Source organism: Aethalodelphis obliquidens, unplaced genomic scaffold, assembly GCF_003676395.1.
Source record: "Aethalodelphis obliquidens isolate GAN/ISIS:26980383/991018 unplaced genomic scaffold, ASM367639v1 scaffold4, whole genome shotgun sequence".
Taxonomy (NCBI): Eukaryota; Metazoa; Chordata; class Mammalia; order Artiodactyla; family Delphinidae; genus Aethalodelphis; species Aethalodelphis obliquidens.
Window position 1 is genome coordinate 1,393,977 of NW_020837948.1, and position 17,307 is coordinate 1,411,283.

Here is a 17,307-nt window from a genome sequence, read left to right on the forward strand (position 1 = left end):
TGGCTTTATATTTTTCCTTTGTTCTTTTACCTTTGCCCATGGCACCCGTAGGTACTGCATATTGCCTGACTCCTTGGAGCCACTTAGGACTAGACAGGCTGTTGACCTCTGCTCCAGTGTTCCCTCATACATCAATGGAATTATTGGTGTTTAGCATAATAGATAGCATTGGTGGCATCACCAATTCAATATTTGTTTTCCATCAGATGTCAGCAGCTGCAGCATATTACAGCCAATGTACACATCAAATCTACTTAGCATCTGAACATCAGGTGTTATCCCAGTTCCTTGCTGGCTTTGTTCCTAACGGTCCTCAGTTAGGGTAGTCTTGGTTTAGGAATACAGGACATTGTTAATGTAATAATAATACATTTCATGTGAAGAAATATTAAGGTGATATTCAATTCAGCAAAGATGGAGAACTTACTATGTACCAGGTGGGCTGAACTTTTGGGATGGGGGTCAGGAAACAAGTGAGACCCAGTACCATGGCTCCTGGAGTTCACATCTAATGGGGGAGCCAATTAGACAATGCTCCCTGGTGGGATGAATGTCAAAGGGGAGACCAAAGGAAGCTTGGGAATCTATAACAATGGGATTTAATCCAGGATGGAGGATCAGTGAAAGCAATTCTGAGGAAAAGAGATTTGAAATGTAATCATCCTTCATACAGAGTGCAGTGATTTTTTTTTAAATGGGGATAGAAGCAACACCATTGGAGTGCTCCCATTTCCACAAATAGCACCACCATCCATCCAAATATGAAGTCAGAAGCCCAGGAGACTTTGTGTGGTAGACTTAATTTGGTGTCCTCCAGTGGACCACACCTAATATTCATGACCTTGTATAGTCCCCTTTCTGACCCAGGCTGGCCTTGATCTTTAATCAATAGAATGTGGCAAAAACAGCAGCTTGCATTTTTGCACTTAGGGGAAACCAGCTTCCATTTAAGTCCCACCACCCTAAGACCACCAAGCTAACCACATGGAGAAGCCATGCAGAGGAGAACCAAACAACTGAGCTGGCAGCAAGAACTGAACCCAGACACAATCTGAGCCAAACTGGTTGCCACCCACGCTGATGATCACAGCAGAAATGAGCTGCCCTGCCAAGCCTGGTTCAAACTGCAGAACCATGAGCAAATAATACACTGGCTCATGTTTGTTTCTTTTTTTTTTTTTGGCCACGCCGAGCGGTATGTGGGATCTTAGTTCCCCGACCAGGGATTGAACCCGCGGCCCCTGCATTGGAAGCGCAGAGTCTTAACCACTGGACCACCAGGGAAGTCCCCTGGCTACTGTTTTAAGCCATTACATTTTGTGGTAGTCTGCAGCAGTAGATAACCAAACACCTCGGCTCCCTTTTTCCCATATCCCCTCCATCATTAAGTCCTATAAATTCTACTTCCAGAACATCCTAAATCCATCTTCTCTCTTCATCTCCTCTGATACCACCTGACTCCCAAATACCATCCACTTTCTCTGACAGAAACCACTGCAGTAGCTGCCTAAGTAGTCTGTGCATTTACTTAGGGCCATCTCCAATCTGTACACCTTGCTTCAACCAGAGAGATCTTTTCAAAGCATAAATTATAGCATATCACCCTCTTGTTTAAAATACTTCAGTACCTTTCTTTTGCCCCTGTAATAAAAATCAGCAAAGTCTTCAGTATGGCCTAATACTTAACAAGGCTCTACCAAGTTTCTGGCCGCTACCCCTGCTTGTCCTGTACAACTTTTTCTTTTCTGCCATACTAGCCTTTTAGTTACTACACTATGCCAACTCTTTTGCCCAAGGGACTTTGTATATACTATTCACTCTTTCTGGAAGCCTTTCCCATTCACTTGCCCCTGCCCCCTTTGCAAAGTGCCTCCTGGTTACCTTAATAGGTTTCATTCAGCTCAAACATCTCTTCCTCACACCTGACACCCCAGGCTGGGCTAAATCTCCTTTTAAATTATTCTCATTCCTCTCTTTCTTGTACCTCTCATAGCTATAATGCTATTTACTTGAATAGTGACTTAAACTGGGATTTATTTGGGTGTTTATTTGATTATTATCTGTCTCCCCCATTAGACTAAGTTCCAGTCTGGTATTATCTGAACTGAACCTTGAAGGAAACGACATGTCACCTGTCAGGAGTTCCTCTGGAAGTACAGCTCAAATTCTTTGAAACTACTCCTATCAAAAGGTAGGATGGGGCTTCCCTGGTGGTGCAGTGGTTGGGAGTCCGCCTGCCGGTGCAGGGGACGCAGTTCGTGCCCCGGTCCGGGAGGCTCCTGCGTGCCGCAGAGCGGCTGGGTCCATGGGCCATGGCCGCTGGGCCTGCGGGTCCGGAGCCTGTGCTCCGCGGGGGGAGAGGCCACTGAGGTGAGAGGCCCATGTGCCGCAAAGGAAAAAAAAAAAAAAGGTAGGACATGTCCCCACTGCTTGAATATGGACTCTGTGGTTCCTTGACGAATAGGGTTGGGCAGAAATGACACTATGCCAGTTTTTAGGCCCAGGCCTTAAGAAAACTGGCATCTCTCATTTCGTCACTTTGTGTTTTGTTTTTGTTTTTGTTTTTGGAACCTAGGCCCCCAGCAGTGGAAGCACAGAGTCCTAACCACTGGACCACTAGGGTATTCCCTCTGTTTCATCACTTTGGATGCTTTCTTTTAAACCCAATCACCATGCTATGAGAAAGCCCAAGTGGCGCATGGTGAGGAACCAAGAACCTTGGTCCTGAGTCTTAGATGAGCTCCCAGCTGACAGCACCAACTTGCCAGTTATGCGAGTGAGCCGTCCTGGAAGTGGAACTTCTCATACCCTCACCCCCCACCCCACTAACCATCCCAGGCATAGAGCAGAAATAAGCTTTCACTATTGAACCCTGCCCAAAGTGAAGATTCCTGAGCAAAGTGATTTTCTTAAGCTGTAAATTTTGGGTGATTTGTTAATACAGCAGTAGATAACCAGAACATCAACCAGTATGACAAGCCTGTGCAGAAAGGCAGCACTTCCCAGGGCAGGATCACAAAGCTATCTGTGATGTCATGTTATTCTGAGCTTTGCTGAGCCCCAGCTGGCTAAGAACCTGTAGTTTTTGTTGACATAGAGTGGGAGTCCGTGGCAATCCCCAACCAGGGTGACCGTCCCTCATGTCCATGTTAGTATGCAGGGTGCGGACCTGGATCCAGGGTTCTCTCTTTGCTCATAACTTCCCATCCTCAGGAACTGGCTGCTGGAGCCTTTTAGGGTTTTGCCCTAAATGTGGAGGGCAGCTGGCGGAGGTGAATGTTGAGTGGCAAGGGAACATCAAGCAGCACCTCCTAAAAGACCCTAGAGAGGGGACAGAGTCCATGGGGAGATTCAGTGATCGCTGCCCCAGAGCAATGTGCAGCTTTGTCCAGGGTAATTCAAAGGAGCATTCACATTTGAAAGACAAAGTTCCTAGAGGTCTCTGTCCTGAGGCACATAAACCACAGAGCACCCTATAGTCCCATGATACCCAATACAGTAGCCACTAGCCAAATATGACTATTTAAATTTATTTATTATTTATTTATTTATTTACTTTTGACTGCGTTTGGTCTTTATTGGTGTGCCTGGGCTTTCTCTAGTTGCAGTGAGCGGGGGCTACTCTTCCTTGAGGAGCATGGGCTCTAGGCACACAGGCTTCAGTAGTTGCAGCACGTGAGCCATTGTGGCTCACGGGCTCTAGAGCCCAGGCTCAGTAGTTGTGGTGCACGGGCTTAGTTGCTCCGTGCATGTGGGATCTTCCCGGACCAGTGTTCGAACCCGTGTCCCCTGCATTGGCAGGTGGATTCTTAACCTTTGCACCACCAGGGAAGTCCCTGGCTATTTAAATTTAAATTGGAATTTTAAAAAATTTAAAAAGCAATTCCTCAGTCACCTGAGCTACATTTCAAGTACTGCTGAGCCACAGGAGGCTACTGGCTGCTGGTACTGGACGGTGCAGAACATTTCCATCAGAGAAATTCTGTTGGACTCTACAGCTCTAGGCCCTTAAAAACTGATCAACAGAGGTGGCCTTGCCCTCAAGGACATGAGAACAGACACAATAAAAAAGGAAAGATAAAACAAGGGCTACCATTGGGAGAGCCACAGGAATGGCCATGTTTGTTAGGTCACAACATCCAGCCAAAAAGAGGCACCTAAGCAGCTAAGGAGAGCAGCCTAAGTGGCTTACCTGAAATTTCAACTTCCCTTTGTGGTCATCGACAACATTTTTTCCAAACTCCTTCTTATTTTAGTCATTTCCTACTTGCGGGTTTCAAATTCCATAACTTCAGAATCCATTATGTTCAACCAAAATGCATCACAGCATCACGGTTAAGAACATGGACTCTAGAATCAGACTGCCTCTGTCAAAACCCTGTTCCAAGGCTCACTAGCTTGGGTGACCTTGGCTTATTGGGTTATTCATTCTCATAGAACCTGCATTTTCTCATCTGTAAAATGTGGACATTAGAACCTACTTCACAAGGTTATTGTGAGGATCACATGAAATAACACTAATAAGGCATAATGGTGTCATGAAATAGTGAATACTCGATAAATATTAGCTCTGGTAATAGCTAATATCTAATAGCCTGAGCGTAATCTTATTTGGGTTTCAAAACAAGCCCTCAGGGCTTCCCTGGTGGCGCAGTGGTTGAGAGTCCGCCTGCCGATGCAGGGGACCCGGGTTCGTGCCCCGGTCCAGAAGGATCCCACATGCCGCGGAGCGGCTGGGCCCGTGGGCCATGGCCGCGGAGTCTGCGCGTCCGGAGCCTGTGCTCCGCAACGGGAGAGGCCGCAGCAGTGAGAGGCCCGCGTACAGGAAAAAAAAAAAAAAAAAGCCCTCAATGAGGATTGGTGGGGATGTGTGATCACCTTATCCTTCCCTGCCTCCATTTTACAAGTCTCCTTCATGCCTGACTTCAGTTCTAATATCTTCAGGCTCTTCAGGCTGTCCAGAGCCTGGTACCAGAATGTGAGGACTCTTATCTTGGGTGAAGCCACTCTCCTTTTCTATTCTTGAGCTTCCCTTCATTGCTTAGGCTCAGGCCCCCTAAGTACTAAGTGTGTTCCTAGGAGGAATAAAGATCACAGGAGGCTGGAGTCTCATACTATGGGGGAAATTTAGAGATTAGAGTGGAATAAAGAGACATGTGAAGCTAAATATGCAGGGGTTGTCTCAGCTGACCCTTGCTTCAGGGTCTTGGGCCCTGGGAGAAGGGTGAGGGCTGGTGTCTGAGTGTTGCCTGCCCGCTCCTCAGGACTGCGTGAGAAACATATCATATAATAGATATGCAAATTCCCTATAAACTTAAATTACTAACGGTGTTGGAGGTTCTCTTACCCAGGCGGCTCCTCTAAGAGAGCGGCTCCTTTAGGAGGCGGGCCCCATCCCTGCTAACAAAGGAAGTCCCCGCCCCTGGTTGCCAGGGTGCTTTGTGGCGTCTCATTTTCATTGGTAGGCGTCAGCGGGGAGGCAAGCCGCGGCAGCCATTTCCAACGAGCTGGCGGGGGCGAAAGATGGGGACGCCCGTCGGGTGGTCGCAGGCGGGTTCAGGATCAGTGTGTCTCGCCTTCGATCAACTGCGGGACGTGATTGAGGCTCAGGAGGAACTGATCCACCAGCTGAGGAACGTGGTACGCAACCAGAAGAGCTGGGGGATGCCGGACTGGACGCCTAAGTGGTGGGGGCGGGGCCAGACGCTGTCCCGATGCCAGGGGCGGGCCGAGAGCACATTGCCAATGGCGTCATCACGAGGAGGCGGGGCCCAGATGTGTTCCGGCTGGTAGAGGTGGAGCCAAAAGGGGGCAGTGTCTCGTGAATATTTACCGGGGAATTTTAGTCAACGCCAAGTTGTTTCCTACTCTCTTTGACTGGTTGTGCAGGGCCTGATAGATATGCCCATCTATTCGCTGAGCTTTAGTTTCCCCATTTCTTCTTTTTTTTTTTTTTTTGGCCTCGCCACATGGCTTGCGGGATCTTAGTTCCCTGACCAGGGATCCAACCCCGGCCTCTCGCAGTGAAAGCTGGAGTCCTAACCACTGGACCGCCAGGGAATTCCCAATTTCCTCATTTCTAATTGAAGATGACTTCACTGACTTGCCAAGGCCCTTGTGTGCAGAGTAACTATAACATCCTTCCTATTATGGAATCCCCTCCCCATGATGAGTGCAGTAAGCACAGAATTGGCTCTTCACATGTTGACTTAAAGGCTTCCAATCCCTTTATGTCCCTTTGCTTTTGCTTTTTTGGTCAAACCCCCGTTCATGTGTGCAAAGCATTGGAGCCACAGATTACATGGACAGGCATGGTAAAACGCTGGCCAACTGGAGTTCATGGTTTTTCTGTTTTGTTTTTTATCTGGGTAAGAAGGTGGGGACACATAAAACTGACTTCACATCTATTTCTTTAACGGTAGTATGCAGCTCTGGACACTGAATTACCTGCATACCTTTAGGTACCCAGGTCTTTCTGTTGGCAGCTGGCCTTTGCATGTGTGTTCTCACCGTCTGGAACACTTTTCTTTTCCATCCTCTTCTTCTGGCCCACCCCTATTTAGCAGTCAGATATCAAGTTGACATCCCCTTCCCTTCAAGCTGTTCTGACCCTTCCCCAGGCGGGTCAGGGGCCTCCTCTGGGAACCTCCATCATAGCACACACCATGTTAGAAGTGGTGGCCATGGGCTGTCTTCTCCATGAGACTTCTTGCTACTTGAGGGCAGGACATAGAGCTGAGCATCAGTGAATCTTGTGGAATGAACTCTCCCTTTCCTGGGCCCCAGTGTCATCCTAGGTGCCCTGGGCATCCCATTATCTATTCTCAGTCCTGGTCCCGAGAGAAACCCCTACCACCCCAGCCCCTCCCTGAGCCAGCCTCTGTTGCAGATGGTTCTCCAGGATGAAAATTTTGTCAGTAAAGAAGAGTTCCAGGCAGTGGAGAAAAAGCTGGTGGTAAGTGATGGCCTCTGTCAGCTTCTAAGCTTCCCCCATTTCCCAGGATCCCTGTGATTGGGTAGAGTCATTGAGTATTAGCCTCTGAGAGCCTCCAGCCCCAATAGTAAGGACAGAATCTTCCTGTACCCTGGATTCTATGTGCCATTCTGAGAAAGGGGGCTGGTTAAGGGAGCCTAGGAGACCCAAAGTGGCTTGGGATAATGAGGTCACTGCTGCTGCCCCTGCAGGAAGAGAAAGCTGCCCATGCCAAGACCAAGGTTCTCCTGGCCAAGGAAGAGGAGAAGTTGCAGTTTGCCCTCGGAGATGTAGAGGTGCTGTCTAAACAGCTGGAGAAAGAGAAGCTGGCCTTTGAAAAGGCGTGAGTGGGCCTTGGTAGTGGGGGAACGGTTGGGGGTCCCATCTGCCCATCAGCCTTCCCACCCTTTCTTATCTTCTCCACTCAGGCTCTCCAGTGCCAAGAGCAGAGCCCCACAGGAGTCCAGCAAGAAGGACCAGCTAATCACCAAGTGCAATGGTAGGCGGGAGGCCCACGCTCCCTCCCATGCTTACGTACGTGGGCTCTTCCCTCACAGCCCAGTGCCGGTGTTCAGAGCAGGGTTTCACCCCAACTTCTGCCCCTGGCTGAGGATAAAGGCAAGCCCAGGTGGGCCACACCTTCGCAAAGGCCTTCAGGGACCAGGCAGGCCACGGAAATGAGGGAAGTAGTTGGTGTACAGTATTCTTCATGGCCATAAAGGAATGGGCTCGCTCCCATTTTTCTTGAAACATATGACCTTCTTAGCCTACCTTTTTGTTTTCCCACTTTTGGTGACTATTAGAAATAGTGTACTTGACTTATAACTCTGTTACCAGAGGAACAACGGGGCAATCACAGTGCTGTGTGGAATCTGACCCTTAGTTTCAGTGTTGGGGATCCACTAGGAGCGGTGGGGACTGTGGTAATGTGGAGAACCATGCCCCCTCTCAAGGGCCTAGAACCTCTGCCGTAGGAATAGGGGCCCAGTACTGTCAGATCTTTAAAAAAGAAACTGGAGACCACATTTTAATGGAAGCTTTTCTGACTTTTTAGGGTTGGCAACTGATTTAAAAATTTTTAAAATATTGTATGGGCCAAGGAAAATATGTCTGTGGGCCATTAGGTTTCAACTCTGCTCTATGCAGATGCCTGTGGCCACCTGTTGACTCAGTTGGTGCTCTGAGTTGTGGGGCACTTTCAGTGAGCTACCCAGTGTCCTGAGACCTTAGGACCCCCTTTCATTTTCCCAGAATGCTAAACTCCCCTTACCTAGTTTAAGAAGTAGATGTGGGGCTTCCCTGGTGGTGCAGTGGTTGAGAGTCCGCCTGCCGATACAGGCGACACAGGTTCATGCCCCGGTCTGGGAAGATCCCACATGCTGTGGAGTGGCTGGGCCCGTGAGCCATGGCCGCTGAGCCTGCGCATCCGGAGCCTGTGCTCCACAACAGGAGACGCCACAACAGTGAGAGGCCCACGTACCGCAAAAAAAAGAAGTAGATGTGAATTCCATATACAACATTTCCTTCATTCACTGCAGCATTCATTTCGAGTAGGCCAGAATTCAAGCCCAAAAGAGGTTCAGTGTCTCTCCTGATGGGCCCCCACCTGGAGCCTTGGGCACTCCCTACCCACCAATGCAGCCTTCTCTCTCCCCTGGTGAGTACTGTCACTGGAAAGATGCCAGCAGGCTGCCATCTTAATCTGGCCAAGTGGACTAACAAGCCTCATGGTTGTTTGATCAAGAGCTCCTGTTAGGGCTTCCCTGGTGGTGCGGTGGTTAAGAATCCGCCTGCCAATGCAGAGGACACAGGTTCGAGTCCTGGTCCGGGAAGATCCCACATGCCGCAGAGCAACTAAGCCTGTGCGCCACAGCTACTGAGCCTGCGCTCTAGAGCCCACAAGCCACAACTACTGAGCCCGCGTGCCTAGAGCCCATGCTTCGCAATGAGAAGCCACCGCAATGAGAAGCCCATGCACCGCAACAAAGAGTAGCCCCCGCTCACCGCAACTAGAGAAAAGCCCGCGCGCAGCGACGAAGACCCAATGCAGCCAAAAATAAAATAAATAAATTTAAAAAAAGAGCTCCTGTTAGGACCTCCTGGAGCCCAACAGGCAGTCAGTGCCTCCATACCCAAGGATGTTGGTCTCCTAGTCCTTCCCCTTTCCCTGGACATCCCCCCACTTCCCTAAAAGGAACCTAGGGTTCTTTCCTGGTGCTGCTAGAGGCCCTTCCTCTAGGACATTTCCTAGAGATCAGCCAGGGCCTCGGGGCTCTGTGACTGCTTGTGGAAGGTGTGTGAGTCACGGGGAGGAGCCTGGCTGCCTCCCCCAAGAAAGTCCTGAACTCCTCCAGTAGGGCATAAGCCCTCACATGAGGAGATCTGGTGACCTGAGCTACCCCCTGGCCTGTCTCCCACCCCCGCTACCTCCCTTTGCATGGTTCCAGTTTTACTCTTACATAGTTCCTTATTCTCAAAAGGCTTTTCTAACCATTCTCTCATTGGGTGCTGTTTATTCTAAATTTAGCTCTCATTTATTTTAAAAGAAACACATTTATGATACTTTTTTTTTGCGTCCCGGGCCGGGGCACGAACCCGTGTCCCCCGCACCGGCAGGCAGACTCGCAACCACTGCACCACCAGGGAAGCCCTATGTTACTTTTTTCCCATAAGAACTTCACAGACAATCAGTTTGGATTCACTGGATGACCTGGGGAAGGAGGTTCAATAGTCCTGGTCCTGTGGCCCAGTGAGCCCATGTTTTCATTCTTTTCCTTCACCCATGTCTCTCTGTAACGTGTGCCTTAACTTTTTAATCAGATCTTCTCTTTTGAAACCTTCACTGCTTCAGTATATCTGCATTTTCAGAGCTTATGTTCTAGTTAATCTTTGTCCAGCCTTTAAAAGCAGTAGGATTTTCTTCCTTTGAGGATCAGAATTTTCCAGGACTCCCTGAGGGACATTATGTAAATGAAGCAACCCGAGATCCCTACAGCCTTACTGGATTTTAACCCAAGACACAAAACTTACGCTTGCTTCTAATGAGCACTTAATCTTTGCCACCACTGTCTCCCTGGGTCCTCCCCACCCGCCCTGTGGAATAGGGATCCTGTCTTCTCCCCTGAGGCCCTAACACAGGGCTGGGCATCCAGCTGGTCCTCAGTAGGTCTGGTTGGATTGAAATGACTGAACTAGGTGATGTTTCTAAAACCTAAAGGCCCAGGGGACATCCTGTTCATTCCACAAGTAAAAGTATTGTACATCTAGTACGTGCCAGGTACTATTTTAGGCCTTAGGGTTAAAGCCGTGAATAAAACAAAAAATCCTTGTCCTTGTGGACCTTATATCCTAGTAGAGGAAAAGACAAATGAGCAAAATGTATGGTCTGTGAGATATAAGTGCTAAGAAGGAAAATAAGGCAGGAAAAGGGGATAGGAAGTATTGGGAAGGGTTGTGATTTTGGACTAGGAAGGGTCTCACCAAGGAGGTGATATCTGTAAAGAGCTGCAGGAGTTGAGGGCAGGAGCCATTCATCCTCCTGCTTTTGGGCAGGGCTGACCATCTCTCTCCAAGGGCCCTTGCCTGCCCTCATGTGAGCTACCTGGTCCAGAATAGAGCTGTAAAGTCACTGACACATTCATCAAGATGTTGTGCCCTCCACTCCCACCCCATCATGACTCCATAATAAACTCATTCTTACGAAGGTATTAGCAACTACTGTTGGACAACCTCTGCATTGGGGGAGCCAAGTTCTGAAGAGACCCCTGAGGGAATGCCTTATTTCAGGAAGGAGCTCATGGGATGGGAACCACTCCTCCTCCCTGCCTCTCTCCCCCACAGAAATTGAGTCTCACGTTATAAAGCAAGAAGATATACTTAATGGCAAAGAGAATGAGATTAAGGAGTTGCAGCAAGTTATCAGCCAGCAGAAAGAGATCTTCAGGTGAGGGGTCCAGGCCAGGCTGGGGATTGTTGATGGAAGTGGGGAGCCAGACCTCTGGTCCCTACCCTTGGGCTGTCCCCAGCCCATGCCCAGCCGGCTCCGTTGCAGGAATCACATGTCTGACTTTTGGATCCAGAAGCAGCAGGAGAACTACATGGCCCAGGTGCTGGACCAGAAGCATAAGAAAGCCTCGGGGATGCGTCAGACCTGGAGCCGCCAGTGTTCCAGGGAAAAATAAAATGGGCGTCTCCTTCCTGTTATCTGGCTGTAATGCCCAACCTCTGCCTTCTCTGCTGTGGTGGTCCCCATCCTGACCCTTCCGATCCCTGTGGGTACCTCCCTCAGGCCTCACAGTGGCCTGGACCCCAGGGAAGAGGTAGGGCGAAAGGCAAAAGACACTCTTTCCTTCTTCCCTGCCTGCCTTTTGGACCACCACCTGCCAGGCCACTGCTGTGTTCAGAACGGATGCTCCTCGAGTCTCCAGCCCCTGCTACTCCCCTCCCTCCCTCCTTTGGGTAGTAGTGGGGGCCCATGGGGGTATGGGGTTGTAGCCTAGGGAAGGACTACTTGGTTGTCTAGTAGGCACTGTCCCTTCTTACTCTTGGTATTAAATTCCTTCCTATATAAACAACCCTGGTTACCCCAGTGCCCTGGTAAATTTAACTCTCCCAACTTGAAGGGCTATCTGTGTATGTGTTGTGTATGTGTCTATGAGAAGCCCCGACTGGAGAGCTCAAAGATGGTGGGTTCCAGGACCACAGTGAATTTGGGAAATCAGTTTCCATCACATAACAATAACGCTGTACCTGTGAATCACATTTGCACCTTCTTACACTTCTCCCAAACTTAGAAGCTTATTAGTCTGCACAAATGGAGGAAGGAAAAAGGACAATGCTGTGTTGTGTGTGTGTGTTTTTCTTCTGCTATGTCTTTTTAAGGTGGGGTAACAGTGTGTGAAGGGGCTATGACGTGCTCAAGTTGCATACGCAGGGCTGGATGTGATGGACAGGTTGGATCCTCTCAGAAGCCATCACTAATGTGCCGTAGGTGAAAAAGGGGACACACCAGGCAGGGGTCCCACTCAAGGGAGGCTGAGTCAGATTTGTCAAGTCTAGCCTTTCCTGGCTCAGTGTGAGAATGAATGCGTAGGAGGGGCCAGTGCTCTTGCTCCAGGGCCAGCTGGGGCCTGAGTCATAGCAGGACCTTGAAGCCAGAAGTTTAAGGGCAAGTGGTGCCCATTGTCATTGTCCCAGGAGAGTGACAGGTGGTGGCTGCTTCCCCATCGGCACTTGTCCCCAGGGCAAGTCCTAAGGTGGCAGGGGCTGGATGAGGGCCTTGTGAGTGTATGGGGGAGCACAGAGCTATTCTTGCCTCAGAGGGGCTTTAGAGAAGGGACCACAGCTACCCCAGAGGTTCCTAAGAGATGCCACATCAGCATCCGGGACTTGTTCTGGAAGCCTGAAAAGCTAGAACTGTCCCCTCCAGCCTAGGTTTCCACTAAGGGCAGTGGGTCCAGCCAGGGACAGCAGTTTTTTGAGGCCCCAGTACAACTTTTGGAGTCGGGGGGAGCCCTCCAAGCCACGCTCCTCTATCAAAGGTGAGGGGGGATGCACCCTTATGAGCTCTAGCGATAGGCTATGGGAGGGCCAGGGAGGAGGGGTGCACTGCAGTGATGGGAAGACGCGGGGGGCTGACATAAAGATGAAATTGTTAGCAAGACCTTAGTTGTCTGGTCTCCTGGCTCACACTCTGATCCACATGCCGTAGTGCTTGATCTCAGGCAGGTCCCTGCTTAGCCTCCGTTCCGTCACCTGTGATGGATGAGTGGAGCTGGGCCTAGCTCCTGCGTACAAGTTGGATGCCTGCCCTCCCCTCACCAAAGCCTGGAATGCCACCCCAGGCTCTCTGGCCGCGCCGGAGAAGGGGTCTGGGAGGGTAGGACCCAGGGCCCAGGTCTCTCTGGCTGCCTATGCCGACGTCTCGGGAGCGGACGCGGCCGCTTTAAGGCGCGGTGACCCCACGGCACCCGCGGGCGGGGCGGGGACAGTGCTGGCATCCGCGGCACCAGCAGAGGCGAACGCGAGGGAGAGAGTGCGCGGCGTCCGGCCTCAGCATGCTGACCGCGTTCGCCCCACCAACCCTGCCCGGGGTCCCAGGGCGGCTGCCCGCGGCCCCCGCGCGGCGCCAGGACTCCTCCAGTTCGTCAGGCTCCTACCACACGGCTCCGGGTTCTCCAGAGCCCCCGGACGTTGGGCCGGACGCGGAGGGCAGGGCGAATTGGCCCACGGTGGCCCCTGTGCTGGGGGAGGGCGCGCAGCCTCGCCTGTCCGTCAGTGCCCAGAATAGCCGCCAGCAGCTCGGGCCCGGCTCGGGTTTCCCGCGAGGCCCGGCCTCGGGCCCGCGGCCACCCCAGCCCCAGCTGCGCATGCTGCCGTCGGGGGAGATGGAAGTCATCTTCGGCGCCGGGCCCCTGTTCAGCCGTTCTGACGCAGAGGATAGCGAGGTGCAACAGCTCACGACGCAGGCCTTCCGCAGCCTCTCTCCGCCCGGCTCCGCGTCTCCTATCTCTGCCGAACCGCAGCCCCAGGGCCCCGACGGTGGCTCCCGCTGGGCCACCTACCTGCAGCTGCGACCCCGCGGGCCGAGTCCTGCCACCCCAGCGCAGTTCGAGTGTGTGGAGGTGGCGCTGGAGGAGCGTGCCGCGCCTGCCAGGACCCGGACGGTGCCCAAACGTCAGATCGAGCTGCGCCCCCGGCCCCGGAGTCCTCCGCGGGAGGCCAGCGCGCCGCCCCCGCGACTGTTCCTGCGCACCGGCTCCCTGGACGAGTCTCTGGGCCGCCTGCAGGCTGCCGCGGACCTCGTGCAGACGGCGCTGGCCAGAAAACTGAGCCCCGCGACCCCTGCCCCAAGCAGCGCCACCTTCGGACCCACGGTACCGCCAGAGCCTGCGGCCCCGGAAACGCCCCGCAGTACTCGAGTGGCTCTGAAGGAGGCCAGGTCTCGGCCACCTCGTGTGCATTATAGTTCAGCCCCCGCCAGGGCCCCACGACCGTGGCCTAGCCTCCGTGAGCGCGCAATTCGGCGCGACAAGCCCGCGCCCGGGACCGAGCCTCTGGGTCCAGTTAGTTCCAGCATCTTCCTGCAGTCTGGGGAGAAGATCCAGGAGGCGCACCACCAGGAACCCAAGACTCGGTTCCCGCAAGAGACTCCGGATCGAACCGTCCTGAGGGCACAGAGTCCGTCTTCCCAGTCTAGGGCCCCCCGGGAGGTTTCGAGTAAGCCCGTGAGACCGAGGAGCCCATCCCCGCTGTGGCAAGCCCCAAATGGGACCGTGCGGGGTCCTCGCTGCCCCTCGCCCCAGAACCTGTCCCCGTGGAATAGGGCTATCCGGAAGGTGAGTGGCCCGTCGCTCCCCGAGGCATCCTCCGCATGGGGAAATCAGGATGCTGCTGTCACGGAAACTGTCAGCAGGAAGAGCCCTTCCCCTCCGACCCTTTCCCAGTGGAATCGGGGTGTTGCCAGTGCAAGAAGCCCATCCCCCGAAGCTCCTTCCTCGTGGGAGGTTCCGCATCCAGCAGGTGGGGATATAGTTGAGGGGAGTAGGAGCCCGTCCCCGCCAAACTTGTCCTCATGGGAGACTCCAGATCGTCCTACTGGGACGTGGAGCCCATTGCCCCAAGAGACGTGGGACTCCACAGTGCAGAGCTCAGCGGTAGTTTCTACGCGGGAAGCTATGAATGGCGTAGCCCAGGAGGAACTGGTGCCACCCACGCCATCTGCACCCGGGACTCCAGAGCTAACAGAGGCGCAGAGTCCGTCCACGCGGGAGATGCCGGATCTTGCCTTCCCAGGCAGCCAGCTGTCGCCAGCGGTGGCTGCACCCCAGCTGCCCCTCAGTCGCCTCGTGGGCACCCTGGATGCCGATGCGCGCCCGGAAGCCTTGGGCTCTGGAGAAGCGGCCTCGGGACGCCCGCGCGTGGCCATTCCGCGGCCCCGCGACGTGCGCAAGATGGTGAAGACCACATACGCGCCAAGCTTCCCGGCAAGCACCCCAGGCTCAGGGCTCCCTGTGCCTCCTGCGGAACCCCGCGGGGAGGAAGGCGGCGCATCCAAGACACAAGAGCTTCAGGCGCTGGGGGCCCACGCCCCAGCTCACTACACTTCCGTTTTTCTCAAGGACTTTCTGCCGGTCGTGTCACACCCCTACGAGACCCCAGAGCCAACCACAGACACAGTCCCCCGGGACGTTACGCAGCCCAACGGGGTACTGCGGCGGAGGGCAGAGAACAGCACGGCGAAACCCTTCGCGCGCACTGAGATCCGCCTGCCTGGTGCCTTGGCCTTAGGCCGCCGGCCGGAGGGAACCCAGGGAGTCGTGGTGCGCGGTCCTGGCGGAAAGAACAGGGATGCAGAGCCCCAGCGCCTGGTCCCCGACGACAAGGGTCGTACCAGCCCTCTAGGCGGCGCTCGCACCTCACCCCAGAAGTCGCCGATAGGGCCGGCAGGGACCCAACCTCCCAGACCGCCCCGCCCTAGCTCCCCGCAGGCGTACCCTAGCTCGAGCCCTGGAATAGCATCGAAACAGGAGACGCCACCTATGGCCCCTGAGCCCGCGGTTGCGGTCCAGTCGCCCCTCCCGCGGGAGCCCCAAGCGTCCGCTGGCAGAGCGGCCCCGCCCCAGGCCCGCGCCGCCTCGGCGCCTCCCATGGACCGGTCCCCGGAAGGCCCCTCCCAGGGGGCGCGCAGGCCGCCCGGGGCCGCGCACCCGGGGAAGGTCCTGGTGGACCCAGAGAGCGGCCGCTACTACTTTGTGGAGGCGCCGAGGCAGCCTCGGCTGCGGCTGCTCTTCGACCCCGAGAGCGGGCAGTACGTGGAGGTGCTGCTGCCACCCTCGCCCTCGGTGCCACCCCGCCGCGTCTACACCCCGCTGGCCCTGGGCCCCGGCCTCTACCCGCCGGCCTATGGGCCTATCCCTGGCCTCTCACTGCCACCATCCCCGGGCCCGCCGGCCTTCAGCGGCCCCCAGCTACCCTGGGCCTCCGAGGCGGGGCCCCTGGACGGGATGTACTACCTGCCAGTGAGCGGGACCCCCAGCCCCGCGCCTCCTCTGCTCCTCTGTGCTCCACCCTCCAGCTTGGGTCCCGCCCAGCCGAGCAAGGGCTCCTTGTTCCCCGTGTGAGGCCCCAGGGCCTGATCCCCATGGTGTTGGGGCCCGTTAATGGCCTTGGAAGTTCTGGCATCCAGTCCTGTGCCCTCTTTTCCTTCTATCACCTCTTTCTTTTACCCATCTCATGCAGTCTTCAGACCAGAAGTTACCTTCAGAGTGCTTATCTGAGACCCCCAGCGCTGATGGAGCTGGAGCTCAGGAAATGGCTGCCTGTTTCCTCTCCCGACAGAATCGTATACCCCTTTCCCAAGCATTCCCAGAGTGTGGTGTGTTGGGGGGCTGTGTGTGTGTGTGTTGTGGGATGAAAAAAATGCAGAACGTGAGAGTTGTGAGTTAGGTTTTATTTGGGGCAAAATGAAAACTATAAGCCTGGGAGACAGCCTCTCAGCACTGAGGAACTGCTCTGAAGAGGTAAGTGAGGGAAGTCAGTATAGATGTGGGTTTGGTGAAGGAGGATACAGGCAATCGAGCACACATTTTGGCAGAAGGTTGCTGCTAGTCACAAGGAGCAGATGTCCATTAATGATTTTAGTGCTTTTCTAGTTATGAGAAGATGCAAGAAATTGGGCTCATAAAATCTTCTCCTGAAAATATCTGATTATCTAAAGGCCTTTTCTGCCAGTGGGCCTCATTCCTGATCTCTGCCCAGAGCACAGAGGGCCTCATTCCTGATCTCTGCCCAGAACTCCTTTCAGGGTGTATTGAAGGTCAGCGATTGCACTGGCTAGTGATTTCATCCTTGTAGAGGCAGCTGGCAAGTGACAATTTTTAGTTGGTAGCGTGAGAAATCCCAGGACATGGCCCCAGATGCCAACCTGAGGGGGTGACGGGGTTCCTCGGGGGCAGCAGGAAATGGGAACTGCAGGGTACAGGGCTGCCCCCAGAGGTAGTGAGCTGTCTGTGTCTCCCTGAAGGTGGGCCCAGCAGAGGTGGAGCAGGCTAGTGAGCACTGATTGGATGAGGAGAGAAAGACACTGGCTATCAAATCTGTTATTCTTTGCAAGAGGATCTGAGCCTCGGCCTGGGAGGCTGCGGGGGAGAGTGGCTAGTGCAGGCCCTAGGTGAGTCTCATCTGAGAGAGAGAACTGCGGGGACAGGTGGTGGAGGTGGAGAGGGAAGTAATACGGAAGGGGCCATGGAGGGTCATCCTGGGACTTGGTGTGGGGGTGCTATGGGGAAGGTGGGGAGGTGACTGTAGTCTCCAGCTGGGAGTACCGCCCCTCA

General features: G+C 53.8%; 2 protein-coding genes across 3 annotated transcripts; both read left to right on the forward strand.

Annotated features, from left to right (window-relative positions):
* Nucleotides 1-5,496: 5,496 nt before the first annotated feature.
* On the forward strand, nucleotides 5,497-11,594 carry SPATA24 (spermatogenesis associated 24). 2 transcript variants are annotated; one of them, XM_027096061.1, is made up of 6 exons: nucleotides 5,497-5,640; nucleotides 6,890-6,955; nucleotides 7,186-7,316; nucleotides 7,402-7,472; nucleotides 10,814-10,916; nucleotides 11,025-11,594. In XM_027096061.1, exons 1-6 carry the CDS (start codon nucleotides 5,524-5,526, stop codon nucleotides 11,152-11,154), a joined length of 618 nt encoding a protein of 205 aa, XP_026951862.1. In that variant the 5' UTR covers nucleotides 5,497-5,523; the 3' UTR covers nucleotides 11,155-11,594. The 2 variants fall into 2 exon arrangements, with proteins under 2 accessions (XP_026951862.1, XP_026951855.1); XM_027096054.1 differs by having other exon boundaries at nucleotides 11,053-11,540.
* A 1,301-nt stretch (nucleotides 11,595-12,895) lies between these two features.
* PROB1 (proline rich basic protein 1) lies at nucleotides 12,896-16,646 on the forward strand. The gene has a single exon (XM_027096005.1). The coding sequence runs from the start codon at nucleotides 13,030-13,032 to the stop codon at nucleotides 16,093-16,095; it is 3,066 nt and encodes a 1,021-aa protein (XP_026951806.1). The 5' UTR covers nucleotides 12,896-13,029; the 3' UTR covers nucleotides 16,096-16,646.
* Nucleotides 16,647-17,307: the final 661 nt, after the last annotated feature.

Excerpts from the sequence above, each read along its gene's own strand:
- SPATA24 (XM_027096054.1), top strand. The coding sequence starts at position 5,524 with ATGGGGACGCCCGTCGGGTGGTCGCAGGCGGGTTCAGGATCAGTGTGT. Across the intron at positions 7,473-10,813 it reads GCTAATCACCAAGTGCAATG|AAATTGAGTCTCACGTTATA; the intron begins GTAGGCGGGAGG and ends TCTCCCCCACAG. Across the intron at positions 10,917-11,052 it reads CAGCAGAAAGAGATCTTCAG|AAGCAGCAGGAGAACTACAT; the intron begins GTGAGGGGTCCA and ends TTTTGGATCCAG.
- PROB1 (XM_027096005.1), top strand. The coding sequence starts at position 13,030 with ATGCTGACCGCGTTCGCCCCACCAACCCTGCCCGGGGTCCCAGGGCGG.